The sequence below is a fragment of the Brassica napus genome, chromosome C6 (genome assembly GCF_020379485.1).
Source record: "Brassica napus cultivar Da-Ae chromosome C6, Da-Ae, whole genome shotgun sequence".
In the NCBI taxonomy this organism is placed as follows: Eukaryota; Viridiplantae; Streptophyta; class Magnoliopsida; order Brassicales; family Brassicaceae; genus Brassica; species Brassica napus.
In genome coordinates, this window is record NC_063449.1 from 30,509,379 (window position 1) to 30,528,609 (window position 19,231).

The following is a 19,231-nucleotide window of genomic DNA, read 5'->3' on the forward strand; positions in this document are numbered from 1 at the left end:
AATGTTTATTAATTGATTAAATATTAATTTACATCAGTAATAAGAAATGACAATAAAATAGAAAACACCAAAACTCAGGTTATGGGCCTTTTTAAACAAGTTAAAGGGTTAAATGGGCTTTAATTATTGTTTTTGAGAGGGTGTGTTAGTCAGTGGAAGAAGGACGCCCGCATGACCTAAAAGGCGGGAAAATCAGAGAAGAGCCGCGTCTTCTCCTTCCCCGGAGATTTTAGCCCCTTTCGTCTTCTCTCTCACAATCACATTCACAAGCTCCGTGAAAGAAGCAAAACAAAAATGCCCGCTTACAGCATCAGAGGAATCAATGTCGATTTCCCATTCGAGGCGTACCCTTCTCAGATCACTTACATGGACAGAGTCATCGAGTCTCTCCAAAACGTCGGTTTCCCCTCTCTCCATTCACTTAGTTTTTTTTGATTGGCACTTAGTTGACTAGTGTGTAAACGATGCTGCAGAAATGTCACGCGCTCCTGGAGAGTCCAACTGGGACTGGGAAAACTCTTTGTCTTCTCTGTGCCACCTTAGCCTGGAGGAAGAGCCTTGGCAGTTTCTCTACCCGTAAGGATCGTAACAGCGATTCAGACCCGCAAATGTCCCAAACCGGAGGAGGAGGAGGTTTCCCTACCATAGTTTATGCGTCTCGGACTCATAGTCAGCTCCGCCAAGTCATCAAAGAACTTAAAAGATGCAGCTACAGGTCATGCCACGTCCTCATTTGTTAGTAATTAGTTTGTTAGAACGCATCGGTTCTAATCTTCATGTATTATTTTTAAAAGGCCTAAGATGCTGGTGCTCGGATCACGTGAGCAGTTATGCGTTAACGAGGAAGTGAATTCACTCCGAGGAAAGGCACTCTCTAATGCTTGTCATTACCTTTGCAAAAAGCGTGGTAAACGCCAATGTAACCATTTCAATCGCGTTCCAGGTCAGTAACTTGCGTCTCTTGCCACATTCCTACCATGAAACAACTACTTGTAAAGCCATGTTTCTGTTGTAGATTATTTGAAGCATAACCCTCAAATTGGCGACGAACCTGTTGATATTGAAGATTTGGTCAATATTGGGAAAGGTTCTGGGCCGTAAGTACCTCTATTTTTTTTTAACATATCAGAGATGTTTTCTTACGTTGCTGGCTTGTTTCATCTGCAGATGCCCATATTATATCACAAGAGAGGTTCACAAAGACGTGGACATCTTATTTGCACCTTACAACTACTTGATCAGCAATGCGTATAGAAAGCATCTGAAGGTCGACTGGAGTAACAGCGTCTTGATTTTTGATGAAGCTCACAATCTTGTAAGTTGGAATATAGATACATGTCCCACATATCATTTTCTTCTGTGTTCACCATCAACCCTCCCCTACTTGGGGCTTTGTGTAAATGGAGCGGTTGACTTTTTAATAACAAATATGTAAATTATGATCTAAACCTTTAAATTTTTAGATATACTGCTAAATTTAAAACTTATAATTTTAAAAGAAACGTTAAACATATGTAGATAGCTTTTTTAATTACTTCATTATATACTGTTAATATTTTTTTTGAACAGGGCCTAGAAATAGTTTAAGACTGCACTGTTGTTCTACCTTCTCTAATATTCCTTGTTACAAATTTTGAAAGACTCAGTTTATGTTTAATAATACACGCAGGAAGGTATATGCGCAGACTCAGCTTCATTTGACCTTCCTTCTTTTCATTTATCGGCTTGCATTTCCGAGGCACAAGAATGTGTAGAACTTGCGTCAGCAAGAAGGGGTTCATTAAACGACGGGTCCACGAACCCTGAGACTTTTGCTATACTTAAAGGTTGAACTCGTGTCCCTTGACTGTGAGTAACAATGATCTGTTGTTGTTATACATGGAACAAAATTTACATGTCTGTCGTCATCTATGTGTCGCAGGACTTCTTTTAAAGCTACAGGAACTGATTTCGAAAGTGCCAATTCCGAAAAGGGACGAGGGATTCACCAAGCCTGGGCCTTACATATACGAAATGCTTGAAACCCTTAACATCACTCACGAAACTGCTCCTAAACTCATTGGTACAGTCGAGGAGGCTACAGTGCTTCTGGATGAGGAGAAACAACGAACAGGGACCAAAGCTGGAAGCAAACTAGAAATCATTGTTGACATGCTTAAACTGATCTTTAGAGAAAATGGAAGTAGCCATGCAGATGTTTATCGTGTAAGTGCAAAGCAAACTCTTCCTTTTATCATGTCTCGAATTATATAATCAAGTTGTAAAGATACTTATCTTTCACTTTCATTATTTGTTAGGTTCATATACAGGAGCATGAGCAAAATCCTACTGATATAATAAAAGGTAAATAAGAGTGGGTTCGTCTATAGCCTTGAAATTCAAATGATACTGCATTCCCAAAGCATTAGCAGAAGTATCATTTTACTACATTGAAATATTATAATCAATTCTATAATCTGCTTTCCCTGTGGAAACGGTGTTTTTTTTTGGCAAATCAGTTACAACTTTGGACAAAATATTTATTTTTGGTAGGCAAGGTATCAAGAACGCTAAGTTGGTGGTGTTTCAATCCTGGGATCACCATGCAGGACATAGCAAAAAAAGGTGTTGGGACTATCATTTTAACATCGGGAACTTTATCTCCCATGGATTCACTGGCTCAAGAACTAAAATTGTGAGTATGTTGCTATGGTTTCTCTCACTCACCCACTGTTCTTAACTATTTGCTTACTTTTTTCTCTGAAAATGCAGAGACTTTCCTATCCGTTTGGAGAATCCCCATGTTATATCCTCAAATCAGCTTTGGGCTGGAGTTGTAAGCACTGGTCCATCAGGGTGTGTTTTTAATTCTAGCTACCGAAATCGTGATGTACCGGAGTACAAACAAGAGCTTGGGAATGCTATTGGTAAGTGGTTTGCTATTTGGTAGTTAATTTTTGGCCTGAATGTATCACTCTGAATCTCTGATGTGTGAGCTGAGTATCAATCGATTATTATATGTTTTTGCTCTGCAGTTAACTTTTCTCGAGTCGTACCTGATGGACTTCTGGTCTTTTTCCCATCCTATTACCTTATGGACCGTTGCATTGCATTTTGGAAAGATGGGGTATGGCCGTTGTAATTTTTTCTCTTTTAGTATGAAGATTGTAGTACTCTTTTAACTTGAAACCTACTGAATCTTTCTTCATCATTCAGAGTCACAGAAACTCGATGACAATATGGGAAAGAATCTGCAAACTGAAGAAACCTGTCATTGAACCTAAAGACTCTTCCCTCTTTCCTGCTGCAATGCTGGTGAGCAACGGATGCCTCTGATGGACGTTCTTTGTTTTCAAAATGACAGATTATGATTCCTTAATCGTGCCTTGAATGTTTTTTTAATGGTAGGATTTTTCAAAGAAATTGCAAGACAGATCAATTTCTGGTGCGGTGTTTTTTGCCGTTTGTCGGGGAAAGGTATATTTTCTTCAATCCGTATGAAATGTGCTTCTCTGTAATAAATGATACTCTTAGTATTCATATTGTCTGTATGAGGATGCGACAAGAAATAGGAGGTTACGAGTTTGTGTAGGGTTTTTTCAGTAGCAGCTGGTCTCTGTTGTGTTGTCAGGTCAGTGAAGGACTAGATTTTGCTGATGGCGCTGGCAGAGCTGTTGTCATTACTGGGTTGCCTTATGCAAGGGTCACCGATCCTAAGGTTTGTTTACTCTATCCTTCATTGTTTCATTCTAAAATTATTTGGCTCGTTACGCTAAACTGGTAGCGAAACCTAGTGAACGGCTTGCTCTGTTTGAGAGATTCTTTATCATAATTTTTTGGCATCGTTTTTATTCAGACTGGCATTTAGAGATCACTTTATTTGTATGATACTTTCTTTCCTACATGTTAGCTTTTAACTTTCTTCTGCTACTTACACTCCGGCGTTAACATCCCATTTTATAAAACAGATTAAACTGAAACGAGAGTTTCTGGATGAACAATCACAAGTTTCAGATGTCAAGGTAAGTTCAATATTTACACAGTTTTTTGACTCGTCAAGGTTATGATATAGCTTACATTTTTTAGAGATCAACCATTCTATCTGGAAGCATGTGGTACAGTCAAGAAGCCGCACGGGCTGTGAATCAGGCAATTGGACGTGTTATCCGCCATCGCCATGATTATGGAGCTATCATTTTCTGTGATGACAGGTTTTTTTTTTCTGGCTTCCTGCTTTTGGTTGATTTTATCTTTCTAAATTGTGTAAAAGATATGTTCATTTTCGTTTTTGTTTTGATTATTTTGTACATTGGCTATTGTTGACAGATTTGAACAGCAGTCCCAGCAGTCCAAGATATCCCTTTGGATACGACCGTATGTCAAGGTATATATGTTCCTGTTCGGTCTCGCCTCTTTATATGGAGATTAAGTTTGTTTCTGGTTACACCGGTTTTGCAGTGCTACCCAAGATATGGAGAGGTCATTTCTGACCTTGCTCGGTTTTTCCGGATAGAGAGATCAAATTTTCCCGCAAGTCTTGTAACAGAACAAGAGTACGATATAGGTAAATGCATCTTGCAGCCAAACGATAAATACATATTTTCCTATTTTGAAGTATTATGTTTGACATGCAATGTAAACCAAATCTTTTCCATTTCAGTTTCAACTTTATTACCAAAGGTGTCGACCAAGGATGCTCCTACACCAACCGCTGGTCAGTGATTCATTCTCCTTACATTCTCGTGGCGAGACATGGGTACTAATGTGGATCTAACTTCGACAGTCTTATTTTGCAATTTTACAGGTAATAGTAATGTGAAGAACACTGGCGTCGCAAGAAATGAGGTGAGTAGAGTGGAAGCATTTCCTGCTTCAAATCGGGCTTCACCGTCGGAGTTTGTTAAATGGAAAGGCTTGACCATCCTACAACGCAAGAGCAAGATGCCTCGCATTGTAAAGGGAGAGGCTATGCAAGCTTGTTCTTCAGTGAAGGCTAAATTAGTGGAAATAAGTGACGAGGAGACTGCAGTAGAGAGGAGGACATGTGAAGTAGTTGATCTAGAATGCGACAAGCAGACTTGTGAAATTGCATCGAGCAACAACTGTTTCAACACAATGGGGCTAGTAAAAAAGCGAAAGGTTCCAGAGAGTCAGGGAAGTGGTGCATCGTCCTCAGTGTTGAAAGAGAAAGGGAGTGGAGGTGGTGGTGGTGATAAAAAGGAAGCAAGTGCATCTGCATTTTTGAGTCAAGTTAAGATCCCACCACCCTCATGTTTTTTGTTTTTTTTTGTATATCAAGATGTTTGTCATTGCAACTGGGGATCTTTAACTCTAGGTCAAGGAAAAGCTAAACGCAGAAGAATACAACAAGTTCATTGGATACATACAAGCATTGAAGAAGAAAGAGATAAAATTAGCAAGCGTGATGCAGTCCATTGTGCAATTGTTCTGTGGGAAAGAGAGAGATCATCTACTGATGGGGTAGTTAAACTATAATTAATAATAATAATAATGTCTTTTGTGTGAGCAATTTCCTCTAATGTGTATAGCTTTGCCTCGTTTTAAAACAGATTCAAGGACTTCGTGCCAGTAAAATATCGTTCTGCATATGAGGAATGCATTAAAACGACGAAGAGAGATGCCTTATGATCATCTTTTTGTATTCAAGTCATGGTTGAATAGTGTAATTACTTTCTATTGGAAGTAAAGCTAATTCATTTTGAACCATTACTTTCTGTCGTTGAGCACCATTATTACCTTTGAAGGTTATCTTTCTTTGACATTAACATCCTTTAATAAAAAATAGGCAAAGTCAAAGATGCGGTTTTAAACTAATTTACCTGTGTATTTTATATTTTTAGACACCTATTGTGTATCCTCTCCCTCCCGTGTTACGTTACGTGACGTGAGGATTAGGAATGATTGTGTAAATTAATGTATTCCTCTATTTTTCTCTATTTTTTCCTCTGAGGAACTCTGTAATAAAGTTGAATTTCTTTCCAATGTATTTCTTTATTTTTTTCTATATAAAAATATATTATTAAAAAATTCTTTTTATTTTATAAATAACACATTTAACTTATAAATGTTGCAAATTAACCAATTTATTATAATTTTTAATTTTTTTCATAAAATTACAATATTATTTAAATTAAACATTTTATTACAAATGACATTAGAAAATAATAATAAAATAAAATAGACATTATCTAAACATCTCATTACTATATTTTTCTCATAAATGGTCAATTAATGCATTCTGAAGTAAGAAATGAGCTTCTTTATCTTTGATTTTTCTTAATCAACTTAAAAACTCTTGGAATCGATTATCTTCATCATCTGGAATTTGGACTTCTGGTGGTGGAGTTTCTCTTCCAATACACTAGAAGAATGAAATAAACAATTCTTAGAGAACCTAAAGAAGTTAAGTGAACAAAGACAAACATCAGTTGGAGATTTAAAGACAAAATTTTGCTTTAAAACAGATGAAATTTTTTTTATTTTATTTTGTGACGTAAATTCCATAGAAGATCCAAATGTCCGTGAACATTTCCAAGTAAAGAAAGCACATATTTTACAAAAGTGCAGTCACCAGCAACAAAATCATCAAACTCCTCCTCCACCCACGTCGTTTGGACAATATTTTAATAATTTTTGTGGATCCGGAAATAATTTATTGGAGTATTAAGTTGTTTCAATATGTTGTATTGATTAATATTTAAGTATTAAGTTGTTTCAATATTTAAGTTTAATTTTAATATGTTATCAATATGTAAAATTATGTTAAACTTTTAATAATTAAATTTTAATTAATAGTTTTAATTATCAATATAAAATTTTAGATATCATTCATTAAATAAAAAGTCTGACTTTAAAATAAAATAATTAGTATGTAAACATAAAATAATTAGATATCTTTTTATTTATTTTATTTATAACTATAAAAATTAAAAATTAGTATGTAAACAAAAATCTATGCATTTATATGTAAAACTTGTATTTCTTCATAAACATATATTTTAATTAGTTATAATCACAAAAGTTAAAAGACTATTTTGTAAATAAAAAAGTACGTCTATATTATAGATGAATGCTATTTTTTTTTCTAAATATAGAAGAAAAAGTAGCGATCTCTATTATAGGAGAAGAAATAGAAGTGAGTTGTAGCATATTTTTCTCTATTAGAGCATATAGAGATAAATATAGGAGTGAGTTGGAGATGTTTTCAGAGGGAATAGAAGAGGTATATTCTGTTTTAATCAGAGTGTCTTTTCGTCTGTCGTTGCTTGCGTACTTTATCCGTAACTGACAGTGTGGTTTAAAAAGACATGCTATTATATTATGATTTAGTTTCCTTCTGGCATTGAGTTATGGTAATATATTCCTTTTCAATTTGTGAATATTTTCACACATTTTAGTAGGAAGGTTAAAATGTGGTTTAAATATAAAGCGAGTGAGGAATGGGCTGGGCTGCCGAAGCTCAACAAAAGTGTTTCTCTGATTCACCCAGAAAGGAATATTCAGAGATGACGCTCTAATATATTTTGTTTTCTATTGGTCAACAAATAAGCTAAGGGCAATTCTCTTATATAGTATTTTTTTAAGTTTTTGTCTCGAAAATAACCATAAGAAAAAAGACTCTTATATAGTATTTTTTGAAAATTTTAATTTTAATTTTTTTATTCTTTTAAAATCTGAAACTCTATTCCCAAAACTCCATCTACTAACTCTAAATCCTAAGTCTAGATTAATTATTCATATGATAAAATGTATTTTTATTCTTTAATAAAATTTATTTTGATCATTTTTTTTCATTGAATATTGTTTTTGCTAAAATAAACTAAAAATTACTATTTTAAAGAATATATATATATATATATATATATATATATATATAAAAATATGTTTTCCTCTCTTCTAAGCTACAATCCGTCTTCTATGAAACGCGGCGCATCACTTGAGCTTATCGGTACTGGATTTTATTTCTTTGGGTGGACTTGAGTTTAATTTTGGGCTTATACTATGAACAATTGACAGAGTTTTTACTCTTTAATATTATTGAATGTGTTAATTATTTCTTAATACATAGTAGATAAAAAAACACACACACACATTACGATATGGACGTTATGTTATCATCAAAGCAATATTTACCCTATGTACCTCATCCTGTGATAATTTATAAAGTAGCAACGAATCTATGAGTTCAGTAAATTTGCAATTACCTACGTCAGAATTTTAAGTATATAAACCATCAACAGTAGTGTGTTGAATATTATATTCATATGATTTAAAAGCTTTTACAAATTTTTATTTTTAAACGTACACCAAAATTTTTATGAAAGTAAATATCCATTCAGGTTCTCAACTACTTCAAATACCACCAACGCCAAAAAAATTTAATCAAGTGCACGAAAAATATATTATATTTAAAACTACAATAAATACATTAGTTAATGAAAAATCTTTTTTAAAAAATATCATGGATGCATACATAAATATTAAGAGAAATGTATAAAAGGAAATAAAAATAACAGTAACTTGAAGAACAAAATGTATAAGACTGAGAATATTTATGATTTGTGGTCTAAGATATATTCAACTTGTTGTCCTAATCAAAATGGAATAAACATTGAATAATATTTTTTAAAAAATTATGTATACATAGAAATATTTTTAGTGGGGGTATATTTATAATTTCTAATATTTGGCTAAATAAAGAAAAAAGAAATCTGCATATATATAACCATGAAAAGAAAACTATTTTAAATAATTTAATCGAAACAACCACGTACAACTAAATCCGATAAATATCCCAACCTCAAAAGAAAAGTGTTATAAGAGCAAAAATTTAAAGACATGACATATAGTTTTGTAGTAACAACTTACCAACGAACTTAATTTAGATAGTACATCGAACAGTAATCAACAGTAATCAAACGGGCCGGCCCTAGTTTCTCATGAGTTAATGTTTAATTTGAAAGAAAAGGAGAGGAAAACATAAGGAGTCACGGGAGATTGGATAATGGGCGACACGATCACTCGTACGCGTTGCTCCCTGTGTGAATGCGACACACCCAATACTTTCTCTCCCGCATATTATATTATTACTGATTTTTTTTTCACCTTTTTTATATTTAAAAAAACAAATAAACAAAAAGAGGGAAAATCAGTTTTATACTCTTGTACGTATTCTTGCTTCTTAAAATCACACAGTACCACACCACAAGAGAGAAAGAAAAAAAATAATAATAAGGGAGAGAGAGAGAGAGAAGAAAAAGATAACGACGAGGAGAAGAAGAAGAAGGGCCCCAATACAGTCACCTCCGTCCCTGATTCTTGTTCAGTTTGATTCAACTTGTAGTAAGAAGATAGAGCACCTGCATTTGGCTTTCCTCTAATCTGGACCAGTTGATCAAACACCCATGGTATCTGGTGCTCTTTTTTGACTTAAAATATTCCGATTATCCAAGTCTTCTTTTAATTGATCATTGCAATCGCTGTTTTTCAACCGTTCACTTCAGTGTTACAGTTGATTTAAGTGTTCCATCATCCACTTGTGTAGTTTTATTATTATTCATCCATTAGAAACCCTACCAAGTTTGTGTGTGTGTGTGTCTGATCTGAAACCTCAGTTTTAGATGCTCTTGTGTGGATTGAATGAAGCAGATAAAAGATGTGACATTTCAGATGCCATTTTTTTTTAACCAGATTCAAATAGATTATGTTTTTTTGATGAGAAAGTATTGTGTTTTTTCTGTTGTTGTTGTAGGAATGAATGACTTTGTTGTAGTAAAATCATCCGCACAAACCTCACCAGCTTAATAAATTTTATTTTGGAATGGCTGAGGCTGATCCAGACTCCTCAGATAGTTCTGATCTGAAACCCAATAGCAGCGCCCCACTCTTTAGCATCCCTCGCTTCTTTGTCGCTAAAGAGTCTGATGCAGCGGGGAGGAGCCCTACTTCTCCCCTTGATTTTACAATCTTTGGTGGCCTCTTTAGCCCCAGGTCTCCTCCAGCTGCTCCCTCATCTCCCAGGTTTCGCAACAGATGGGCTTGTGACAAAGTCGGCCTCTCTCTTCTAAGCTCCAGCGTTGGAGAAGAAGAAGGCCATGAGGAGGGCTTATTCAACGTCGTGCTTGCCCCTCAAATCAAGCCCAGGCTGTTTGGTTCTTGTGTTAAATCCTATTCGTTGCCTAAGAACTATGCCGCCCCTTCCATGTCTTCTGATGCGGTGAACATTGAAGAGGAGCATAACATTCATGACTCAGAGGAACATAACTCCCCGAGGAGATCAAGCTCATCTCCTATGGATATAATCTCCAGCCAGGCTTACTCTCGCTCGCTCTCTGCACGTGAGATGGCACTCTCTGAGGACTATACCTGTATTATTTCCCATGGGCCAAACCCAAAGACAACTCATATTTTTGGTGATTGCATCCTGGATTGTGACCCCAAAGAGTTGGGAACCAAGGATGAAACTGAGAAACCGGAAGGCGATGATGATTCTTTCCTCTGCTTATGCACCGACAAACCTCAGAACCACATTCATATGCACAGGTCTGGGCTCATACTTAATGATAATATGATAGAGAAGTATGTGGTCTTAAATTAAGAGAGAATAACATTTCTGTTTTAAAACAGCGAGACATCAGCAACAGCAGAAGAGAAGGAAAGTGACAAGGGGGTTGTTGAAGATTGTTTGGAGATATCGCCTGGAACAAGTTACAACGAGGATCTGTTTCCTATGGCCTCTTAAACCAGGCAAAGCTGTTCATTCTTGACGCTTTTTTGGGGGGGGGATCTTGTGCGAGTTTAGTGTTTGTTGTAAGGTTTTTGTTTTTTTTTTTGTGGGATTTTTGCGTGCTCAATAAAAAGCTTGTGGATTCAAGGAGGGGTGGTGAGTTTTGGTGTGGCCTGATGCCCCCGGCTCATCCTTTCTTTTGTTTGTTGTACCATTTGTATTTGTGACTTTATTATCATTTGAAAGGGAACCATTTGTATTCTCTTTCAATTAAGGCTATACCGAGAGAGTACCACCGACTGTGTAAACATGTACTATTGGAATTGAATGAATAATTGGGAGGGATTCTACATTTACCTCATTTTTCTTATAGTGTTTTTTGGTGTGGACCACAACAGAAACACAAGAGAGAAAATAACACAAGCGACAAAAAATGAAAAGAGAAACAAGAAAAACGACCACAGTGGGAGTCGAACCCACGACCTTTTGATCCGAAGTCAAACGCGCTAATCCACTGCGCTATGCGGTCTTTATTAAATGTTCCTAAAGTAAATATTCTTAAACGTTTGTTATGTTTCTGGACGATATGTTGCTGGTGATAGATACCGAGAAAGGTTCCTTTTCTCTCTCTCTCTCTCTCTCTCTCTCTCTCTGCAAAATCGTTTCGTATGGATCATCGTACATCGTCATAAGAAGGATCGATCTGGCGCTAGCTGTACCGACTCAGCGGATCCCTATTCTAGAATTCAGAATTTTGTAGATTACTTCCATCATCTTAGGTGCGTACGTTTTTCCGGGTGATCGTCCGTCCGTTTGCAATTAGTGGAAAAAAGTAGATCTGGGAATTGTTTAGAAATTGCTTGTAGATTTGATAGCTTCGCACCAGTTTTAGAGGATTCGTCAGCCAGCCATGTTCTATGGCACAGCAGTATGGGACCCTTGGCTTATCGTTGGCCAGATTATATGCCTTCAGTGCTCATTCTATCTCTCTCTCGGAGTCTTCATGATCCTCTTTCTTGGCCTTCGTGTTCCTCGCCTTAGCCTTGTCTACTTCTTCGATTACGCTACTCTCACTACTTCTACCGTCACCGGTTGGTGTGTCATTGCCTCTTTCCTCTTCACTTCACTTGCAGGGTTTGTTAGTTAGACACCTCTCTCTATATTCATTCCCTTACATTTCAATAGTCCTCCTGAAGATTTGATTTGATTTGATTGGTATAATAATAACTCAGGGCTGTGTACATGATATTTGTGGTGGAGCGAGCACGGAAATGCCTAGATTTCTCTGCGACTCTCTATATCATACATCTCTACTTGTGCATCCTCAATGGTGGATGGCCTTCGTCTATGGCATGGTGGGTTGTTAATGGCACGGGGCTTGCTGTTATGGCTTTGCTAGCTGAGTACCTTTGCATTAAACGCGAGCAGCATGAGATTCCTATGGATCGTTTCCATTCCAGTATGATACTATCACTCGTCATTGAAATCTCCAGCAAATTTATATACACATATAGTTTCTTTGCTCTGAATATAGAAATCAAGTTCAAATGACTGTCTATGCAGGGGTTTGATGGTTGGTGTATCAAGAACAAGTGATGTATGTACAGAGATGAGAATTGGGCACTGAACAAGTTCAGCCATGTTGGACCACGCTACCTCTGCCTGCAGCTTTTTTTTAGTCACTTTGAAATTTTTAACACACGTTTCTTTGTTGCATTTTCAATTGTATGGAAAAAAAACAAACAAACACCATTAGACTCTCGAATGAATGTTTTAACGTTGCTTTGTGCGTGAACAGTTTGTTATCGTCTCATTCATTTTTTTTTATACTGGATACTTGTCTCCAATCAAGATATTGCTTTCTTAGCGTGCCCCTTGTTCTTCATCATACTCTATTACGTCAATTGAATCCTCAAACGTCCAATTTACCTGGTTCTATTAGAGTCTCTACTTGTTTATAGTGAGTATTAGATTTGTGGGGTCACCCAAATGTTAGTAACATCGCATATGGTCCAGGCTGGGTGAAATAACGCGCGATCTGATGAGCAAAACGACGTCGCGTGAGTGAGTGAGCGAGAGTCCGAGAGATGTTCAGATCCAAATCGGATCACCTCGCTGCCAACAACACGCGCACTGGAAACTAGAATCACCCCGCCAACGCCTCTTCCCCGTTGCATTACTCTTCTTCCTCCCTGCGATCATCAAGCCGATCTCCGCTAGAGACATTCGTTTTCGACTTGCAAAGATGGTTAGTGATATGATCTCTCTCGCTTCCCCCCCCTAGATCTACTTCCCAATCCATTTCAGTTTTTAAACATCATGATCGTCTCTCGACGAAAGAGTGTGCTGCATTGCACTAAAATTGATATTTCTTTGTTTGAACATGCTCCTCGCGGATCGAAACAAAAGTTGGATCGATGAGTTTTTGTTGTTACTCTGCAGAAATGAACTAACTCGTTACTGTGTGTGTTTTTGATTTCTCGAGAGAATTAGAAGAATATCTCATCAACTTGTTCGAGCTCTTTTTCATTTTTTTTCTTCTCTGTCCGCTACTAACTTACATTTTATGCCTTTTTTCTTTGGAATTCTTCACACACAGCCTCTGAGACTCGAAATCAAGGTAATGCTTCGATTCGGACCTCTTGTAAATCTTAATCTTTCTTTTAAGGTTCCTGATTGATTTTTTTTTCCCGCTTATATGTTTTGATCAGCGCAAGTTTCTTCAAAGATCAGAAAGAGTCAAATCTGTAGATCTCCATCCAACCGAACCATGGTAATTTGAATTCACCTCTCCATTGCTTTGTGTTGAGTCATTCTCAGAGTTTTTTTTTTTTGGTTTAGGAAACATTAATCTATTAATTGGTGCAGGATCCTGGCAAGTTTGTATTCCGGAACAGTCTGCATCTGGAATTATCAGACACAGGTTAGTTTGATAATTGATATCTTATACTCTTCCTTATTTATAACTCGTGTCACTTATGTGCTCCTTCTTCTCCAGACTATGGTCAAGTCTTTCGAGGTGACTGAATTGCCTGGTATGATCAACAGCCTTTCATTATATTACTGTTCCTTCTTCTCATGCTTGCACACAACATTCTCTGGTCTGGCATTTTGTTGAGTCTATGTCATTTGTTGTGCAGTTCGGTCTGCTAAGTTTGTTTCACGCAAGCAGTGGGTTGTAGCTGGAGCTGATGACATGTTCATTCGTGTCTACAACTACAACACGATGGATAAGATCAAAGTCTTTGAGGCTCATGCTGATTACATTAGGTGTGTTGCTGTTCATCCCACCCTTCCCTATGTCTTATCGTCATCAGATGATATGCTCATCAAGCTCTGGGACTGGGAGAAGGATTGGGTTTGCACTCAGATTTTCGAAGGCCATTCCCATTATGTTATGCATGTGACTTTCAATCCCAAAGACACCAATACTTTTGCTAGTGCATCGCTTGACCGTTCCATTAAAGTGAGAGATTCGTCTTTTACTCCTGAGATACTTGTTGTTTGTTCATTCCCAGCATGAGAAGCTAAACCTTTCTCCTGTTTTTTTGCGTCTTTTTTATTTATTTAGATATGGAATCTTGGTTCTCCGGATCCAAATTTTACTTTGGATGCACATTTGAAAGGGGTCAATTGTGTTGACTACTTTACTGGTGGGGACAAACCATACCTAATCACTGGTTCTGATGACCATACTGCTAAGGTCTGTACCGATCTGTCTTGCTTCTTTGCAATTCGTTTGTGATATATGTGTGCTTGTGTATTTCCATATGTATTGGTTGCATAGGTTCCTCCAGGATTTTCTATTGCTTATGAATGTCTTCTGCAAGCAGGTGTGGGACTACCAAACAAAGACTTGCGTTCAAACGCTTGACGGTCATACACACAATGTTTCTGCAGTGTGTTTCCATCCAGAGCTCCCAATAATTATCACGGGATCCGAGGATGGAACTGTTCGCATATGGCATGCCACCACTTACAGGTAACTCGTATGATATATCTATCGGAGCTAGTATTGGTTCGATCTTAAAAGTTTCCTACAATTTTTCTAAAGTCCTCTAAAAAGTTTCATCCAACAATTTTACTTAATATTTGATCTTTAGACTGGAGAATACATTGAACTATGGCCTTGAGAGGGTTTGGGCTATTGGACACATGAAAGGTTCACACCGGTAAGTTTCTGAACTCTTACGATGTCAGTACTTATGCCCTGCCAAAGGTACACTTATCTTCACATATGATTCTTTGATAATACCATATCCTTTTCCAGGGTTGTAATTGGTTATGACGAAGGGTCCACAATGGTGAAACTTGGCCGTGAAATACCAGTGGCTAGTATGGACAACAGTGGGAAAATTATTTGGGCTAAACACAATGAGATACATACTGTGAACATCAAGAGCGTTGGCACAGATGAGGTTTGGGAACACTTTTTTACACTGTTGGTTTTCTTAGATATAAAAACTAGCTTTGCCAATGTTTATCATTTGGTTGTGGACTTACTTAGGTCACTGATGGTGAGAGACTACCTTTGGCTGTTAAAGAGCTAGGGACTTGCGATCTTTATCCTCAAGTAAGTGGCATACTTCTAGTTGTATACGTTGTCACATATTTTAGGTAATGGAGGGAATATGATTTCCCTTCTGTGGCTTTTCATTTTCTTACATTTGTTGAAAATTTAGTGATTATGTAGTGCCAATGTTAATCTTTAATTTCTGCATGTAGTTATTTTTGTTTTTTGAGCAGTTTGATAGATTACTAGTATTAGTTGAAATACGAAGTCGTTTTTAAATCTTGTGATTACCACTGTTATTTATGTTTCTGTTTTGGTTTTCAGAGTCTGAAGCACAACCCTAATGGTAGGTTTGTCGTTGTTTGTGGAGATGGTGAGTACATCATTTACACTGCCTTGGCATGGAGAAATAGGTCGTTTGGCTCGGCCCTGGAATTTGTTTGGTCATCTGAGGGGGAACATGCTGTCAGGGAAAGCTCGTCAAAGATCAAGATCTTCAGCAAGAACTTTCAGGTTTTTTATTCCGTTTGGCACGTTCTTTTCCCACTGATCAGCTTTTAAAACTTTTTTATTGGTGTGTGTCCGATTATCTAAATTACACTAACATATACTGACAGCTTAGTTTGATAATGTGCAGGAAAAGAAGACTGTGAGGCCTACGTTCTCAGCAGAGCGCATTTTTGGTGGGACGTTATTGGCTATGTGCTCAAGTGATTTTATCTGCTTCTATGAGTGGGCGGAATGTAGATTGATTAGGCGAATAGATGTTACCGTGAAAGTAAGTGCTTATATGCCAGATATATATCTATTAGTTTCTAGCAGCAGAGTGGTTTATAGGTTACAGTTTCTAAAATATTTTCTCGGAGAAATAGAAGATAGTATCCTTTCTGGGCTTTAAGCGCAAAACCAGATTGATACTGCTCTTTCTGCAACAGAATCTCTTATTCATGTATAATATTTCTTGTTTATTGTATTGTCTCAGAATCTTTATTGGGCTGACAGTGGCGATCTAGTTGCAATTGCCAGTGATTCATCATTCTACATCCTTAAGCTCAATGTGAGGATATTTTTAAAGTTTGTTTGTGTACCAGAACTCTGATAGAGTTTCGTTAGTTTGTTCTCCTTGTCCGGTTGCTGTCCGATACATGGCTTTAAGTTGTTTTATACTTTTCTGTTGTAGCGCGACATTATTTCCTCTTATATGGATGGCGGTAAAGAAATTGATGAGGAAGGCATTGAAGATGCATTTGAGCTTCTCAATGAAACCAATGAACGTGTTCGGACTGGCTTATGGGTTGGAGATTGTTTTATCTATACCAACTCTTCTTGGAGGCTTAACTACTGTGTTGGTGGTGAGGTAAGGCTTAGTTCTAGGTTTTTGAAAAAAAACGTCGATTTGACTGTAAATGATGTTCAATATTCCTCTTAAATTACAGGTAACGACAATGTATCATCTGGACCGACCTATGTACTTGTTGGGTTATCTCGCTAATCAAAGTCGAGTTTATCTAATTGACAAAGAGTTCAAGTAAGCAGATGTTTTACAGTTAATATTGCTGACCAATGTTGTTGTAACTTTCTAACTTCTATGTCAATTTTATTGTTTACAGTATTATTGGTTACACTTTACTTTTAAGTTTGATTGAGTACAAGACTCTTGTCATGCGTGGAGATTTGGAACAGGCTAATCAAGTCTTACCTTCAATTCCTAAGGAGCATCATAATAGGTATGTGAGCGTGTATTCACTCGTATTATTTCAGTTATGATTGCATTATCATATTAGTGAACATGCATCCAAGGTCACGTCATGATTCTCAACTTTAAAAAATTTGTTCATGTTGTCAGTGTGGCGCACTTTTTGGAATCACGTGGAATGACAGAAGATGCTCTGGAAGTAGCTACTGATCCTGATTACAGATTTGAGTTGGCCATACAGCTCGGTAGATTGGAGGTCGCAAAGGTCAGTTTGTCGCTTTTACCATTGGAGAAGCTTTATTCCATGACTTACCAATCCAGTTTTAATATTTTGATAGGACATCGCCGTAGAAGCACAAAGTGAGTCTAAATGGAAGCAACTTGGAGAATTAGCGATGTCCACTGGGAAGGTGACTCATTTTTTAACTGCAACTAGTGTTCTAAATTTTTCACAAAGATTAGAGCTAATATGCATTTCTTTTCAATTTCCTTCCCATGCTTGGATCACTTAGCTGGGTATGGCTGAGGAATGCATGAGGCATGCTGTGGATCTGAGTGGTCTGTTACTGCTTTATTCTTCCTTGGGAGATGCAGAAGGATTGACGAAGCTGGCAGCACTAGCCAAAGAGCAAGGAAAGAATAATGTCGCCTTTGTTTGCTTGTTCATGTTGGGTCAAGTAGAAGACTGCCTGCATCTTTTGGTGGAAAGGTACGTCGTTACTGTTCTTACATTGGGACATATATTTGCAGGTAGGTGCGTCTATTCTGATATTTGTCTGGTTACAGTAATCGGATACCTGAAGCTGCTCTGATAGCACGATCGTACCTTCCGAGCAGGGTCTCCGAAATAGTGGCATTGTGGAGAAAGGATTTGACCAAGGTTCGTGTTAGACACTTCCTATTCATCTTCTGACTAAATATCCAAACTTTGCATGTTGAGAAATCCACAGCGTTTCTTGATCCACTCTTGATCTGCGTGTAGATAAGCCCAAAGGCTGCTGAATCGCTGGCTGATCCTGAAGAGTATCCCAATCTGTTTGAAGACTGGCAAGTTGCCCTATCCGTTGAAGAAAGGGCTGCAGAGACAAGGTATCATTCAGACGCTGTTGGCGTGATTAGCTTCTTCGTAGAAACAGTGCTTATGGGGACACTTTTAAATTTAATTGTTGGACTCATCCATTTGGAGTCATGTTTCGGTTTGAATCAGTACCCCTGAATAAGCGTAACCCCAACGTTGTTTTCATTATCCCCGCTAATTTGAAGTTTCCAGGATCCTCATAGACAAAGTACTTGTATTCATTTATGTTGCAGGGGCGTCCATCCTCCTGCTGGGGATTATGGCAGTCATACACACAGAGACTACACAACTTTGGTGGAAGCTTTTAGAATCATGCAAATTGAAGAAGAAGAGAGGCTTGAGCACGGGGATGTTCTCGACGAGGTATGCATAGTTGACGTTGCGTGCCACTGAGGGCGATGCTTTTTTAAAAACAGATGATGTCCAGTCGCTAGTTTTTTTTAAAGTTAGACCGTGACGGGTTCATAAGTTTGGTACTGCCTGTGTGTGAACAGGTTGGGGGAGAGGGAGAAGAGGAGAATCAGGAAGCTGAGGAAGAGAGTGGTGATGGGAAGGAAGAGAATGCGGAAGAAGAGGGAGTTGTGGTGGACGCTGACTCTACAGATAGCGCTGTGCTAGTTAATGGGAACGAGTCTGAAGAACAGTGGGGTATGTATGATAAGTGAAGGAAACCCATCAGTCTAATAACATTTTTGTGGTGATTAATTGATTATACGATATGCTGCTTGCTCTAGGACATTTAGGTGGTTTGCTTCTAAATGCATCTACAAACATGACATAGCATAGGGCTTCTGTTTGCATCTCTTCCTGTGTTCCTTCAAAATTTGTTTCTGTTTAAAAGACTGATCAAGAAAATCTTTTGCTTGGTTGTGGTACAGTTCTAACACCACAGCAGGAGTAGGGTTCGTGAAGACGTATATTCTTGGCAGTGAAGAGGGAAATGAGGAGCAGCAGAGAGGAGAGAAGATAAGGGAGAGTTTCATCGTCAGAAACTGATCTCGGCTATAGTTAAATAGAAAAAAAAAACATTGGTAATATGGGTTTTAGGCCAAAAACAAAAACATCATCACCCTCTTAATTTCCAAACATTGGTAATATGGGTAGATACAGTATATTATCTCCATAAACCTCGTGTATAATAATTTTTTCCAAACTGAAACAGTCCATGAATGGTGAATAGAGGCCAAGTCAAATTCGTTAAAATCTTACTAAATCTTG

General features: G+C 37.4%; 4 protein-coding genes and 1 non-coding gene across 6 annotated transcripts; 4 read left to right on the forward strand and 1 right to left on the reverse strand.

Annotated features, from left to right (window-relative positions):
• The first annotated feature begins 141 nt into the window (after window positions 1-141).
• Window positions 142-5,796, forward strand: LOC106383060 (regulator of telomere elongation helicase 1 homolog). The gene is made up of 22 exons (XM_013823173.3): window positions 142-396; window positions 474-715; window positions 795-943; window positions 1,016-1,097; window positions 1,168-1,315; window positions 1,670-1,826; window positions 1,922-2,205; window positions 2,298-2,343; window positions 2,533-2,674; window positions 2,752-2,906; window positions 3,015-3,106; window positions 3,196-3,294; window positions 3,388-3,456; window positions 3,611-3,697; window positions 3,948-4,001; window positions 4,066-4,190; window positions 4,306-4,363; window positions 4,438-4,543; window positions 4,640-4,693; window positions 4,784-5,229; window positions 5,315-5,460; window positions 5,550-5,796. The coding sequence occupies exons 1-22, from the start codon at window positions 295-297 to the stop codon at window positions 5,626-5,628; spliced, it is 2,922 nt and encodes a 973-aa protein (XP_013678627.1). The 5' UTR covers window positions 142-294; the 3' UTR covers window positions 5,629-5,796.
• A 3,371-nt stretch (window positions 5,797-9,167) lies between these two features.
• LOC106383059 (FCS-Like Zinc finger 10) lies at window positions 9,168-11,096 on the forward strand. Of its 2 annotated transcripts, none has more exons than XM_013823172.3 (3): window positions 9,168-9,407; window positions 9,752-10,542; window positions 10,627-11,096. In XM_013823172.3, exons 2-3 carry the CDS (start codon window positions 9,821-9,823, stop codon window positions 10,739-10,741), a joined length of 837 nt encoding a protein of 278 aa, XP_013678626.1. In that variant the 5' UTR covers window positions 9,168-9,407; window positions 9,752-9,820; the 3' UTR covers window positions 10,742-11,096. The 2 variants fall into 2 exon arrangements, with proteins under 2 accessions (XP_013678626.1, XP_022567392.1); XM_022711671.2 differs by having other exon boundaries at window positions 9,196-9,414.
• Window positions 11,097-11,181: 85 nt separating this feature from the next.
• On the reverse strand, window positions 11,182-11,255 carry TRNAR-UCG. Its single transcript has one exon. It is a non-coding gene; the product is annotated as a tRNA-Arg (tRNA).
• Window positions 11,256-11,320: 65 nt separating this feature from the next.
• Window positions 11,321-12,573, forward strand: LOC106383058 (protein SYS1 homolog). Its single transcript, XM_013823170.3, has 3 exons — window positions 11,321-11,860; window positions 11,959-12,185; window positions 12,290-12,573. The coding sequence occupies exons 1-3, from the start codon at window positions 11,637-11,639 to the stop codon at window positions 12,295-12,297; spliced, it is 459 nt and encodes a 152-aa protein (XP_013678624.1). The 5' UTR covers window positions 11,321-11,636; the 3' UTR covers window positions 12,298-12,573.
• A 144-nt stretch (window positions 12,574-12,717) lies between these two features.
• LOC106383056 (coatomer subunit beta'-1) lies at window positions 12,718-19,216 on the forward strand. Its single transcript, XM_013823169.3, has 25 exons — window positions 12,718-12,974; window positions 13,326-13,346; window positions 13,438-13,499; window positions 13,595-13,649; window positions 13,725-13,761; window positions 13,867-14,192; window positions 14,298-14,429; window positions 14,560-14,708; window positions 14,830-14,898; window positions 14,997-15,144; window positions 15,234-15,299; window positions 15,564-15,752; window positions 15,877-16,017; window positions 16,222-16,296; window positions 16,420-16,596; window positions 16,676-16,767; window positions 16,850-16,966; window positions 17,086-17,200; window positions 17,274-17,345; window positions 17,448-17,644; window positions 17,722-17,815; window positions 17,918-18,024; window positions 18,247-18,376; window positions 18,508-18,661; window positions 18,892-19,216. Exons 1-25 carry the CDS (start codon window positions 12,972-12,974, stop codon window positions 18,912-18,914), a joined length of 2,751 nt encoding a protein of 916 aa, XP_013678623.1. The 5' UTR covers window positions 12,718-12,971; the 3' UTR covers window positions 18,915-19,216.
• The last annotated feature ends 15 nt before the right edge of the window (window positions 19,217-19,231 follow it).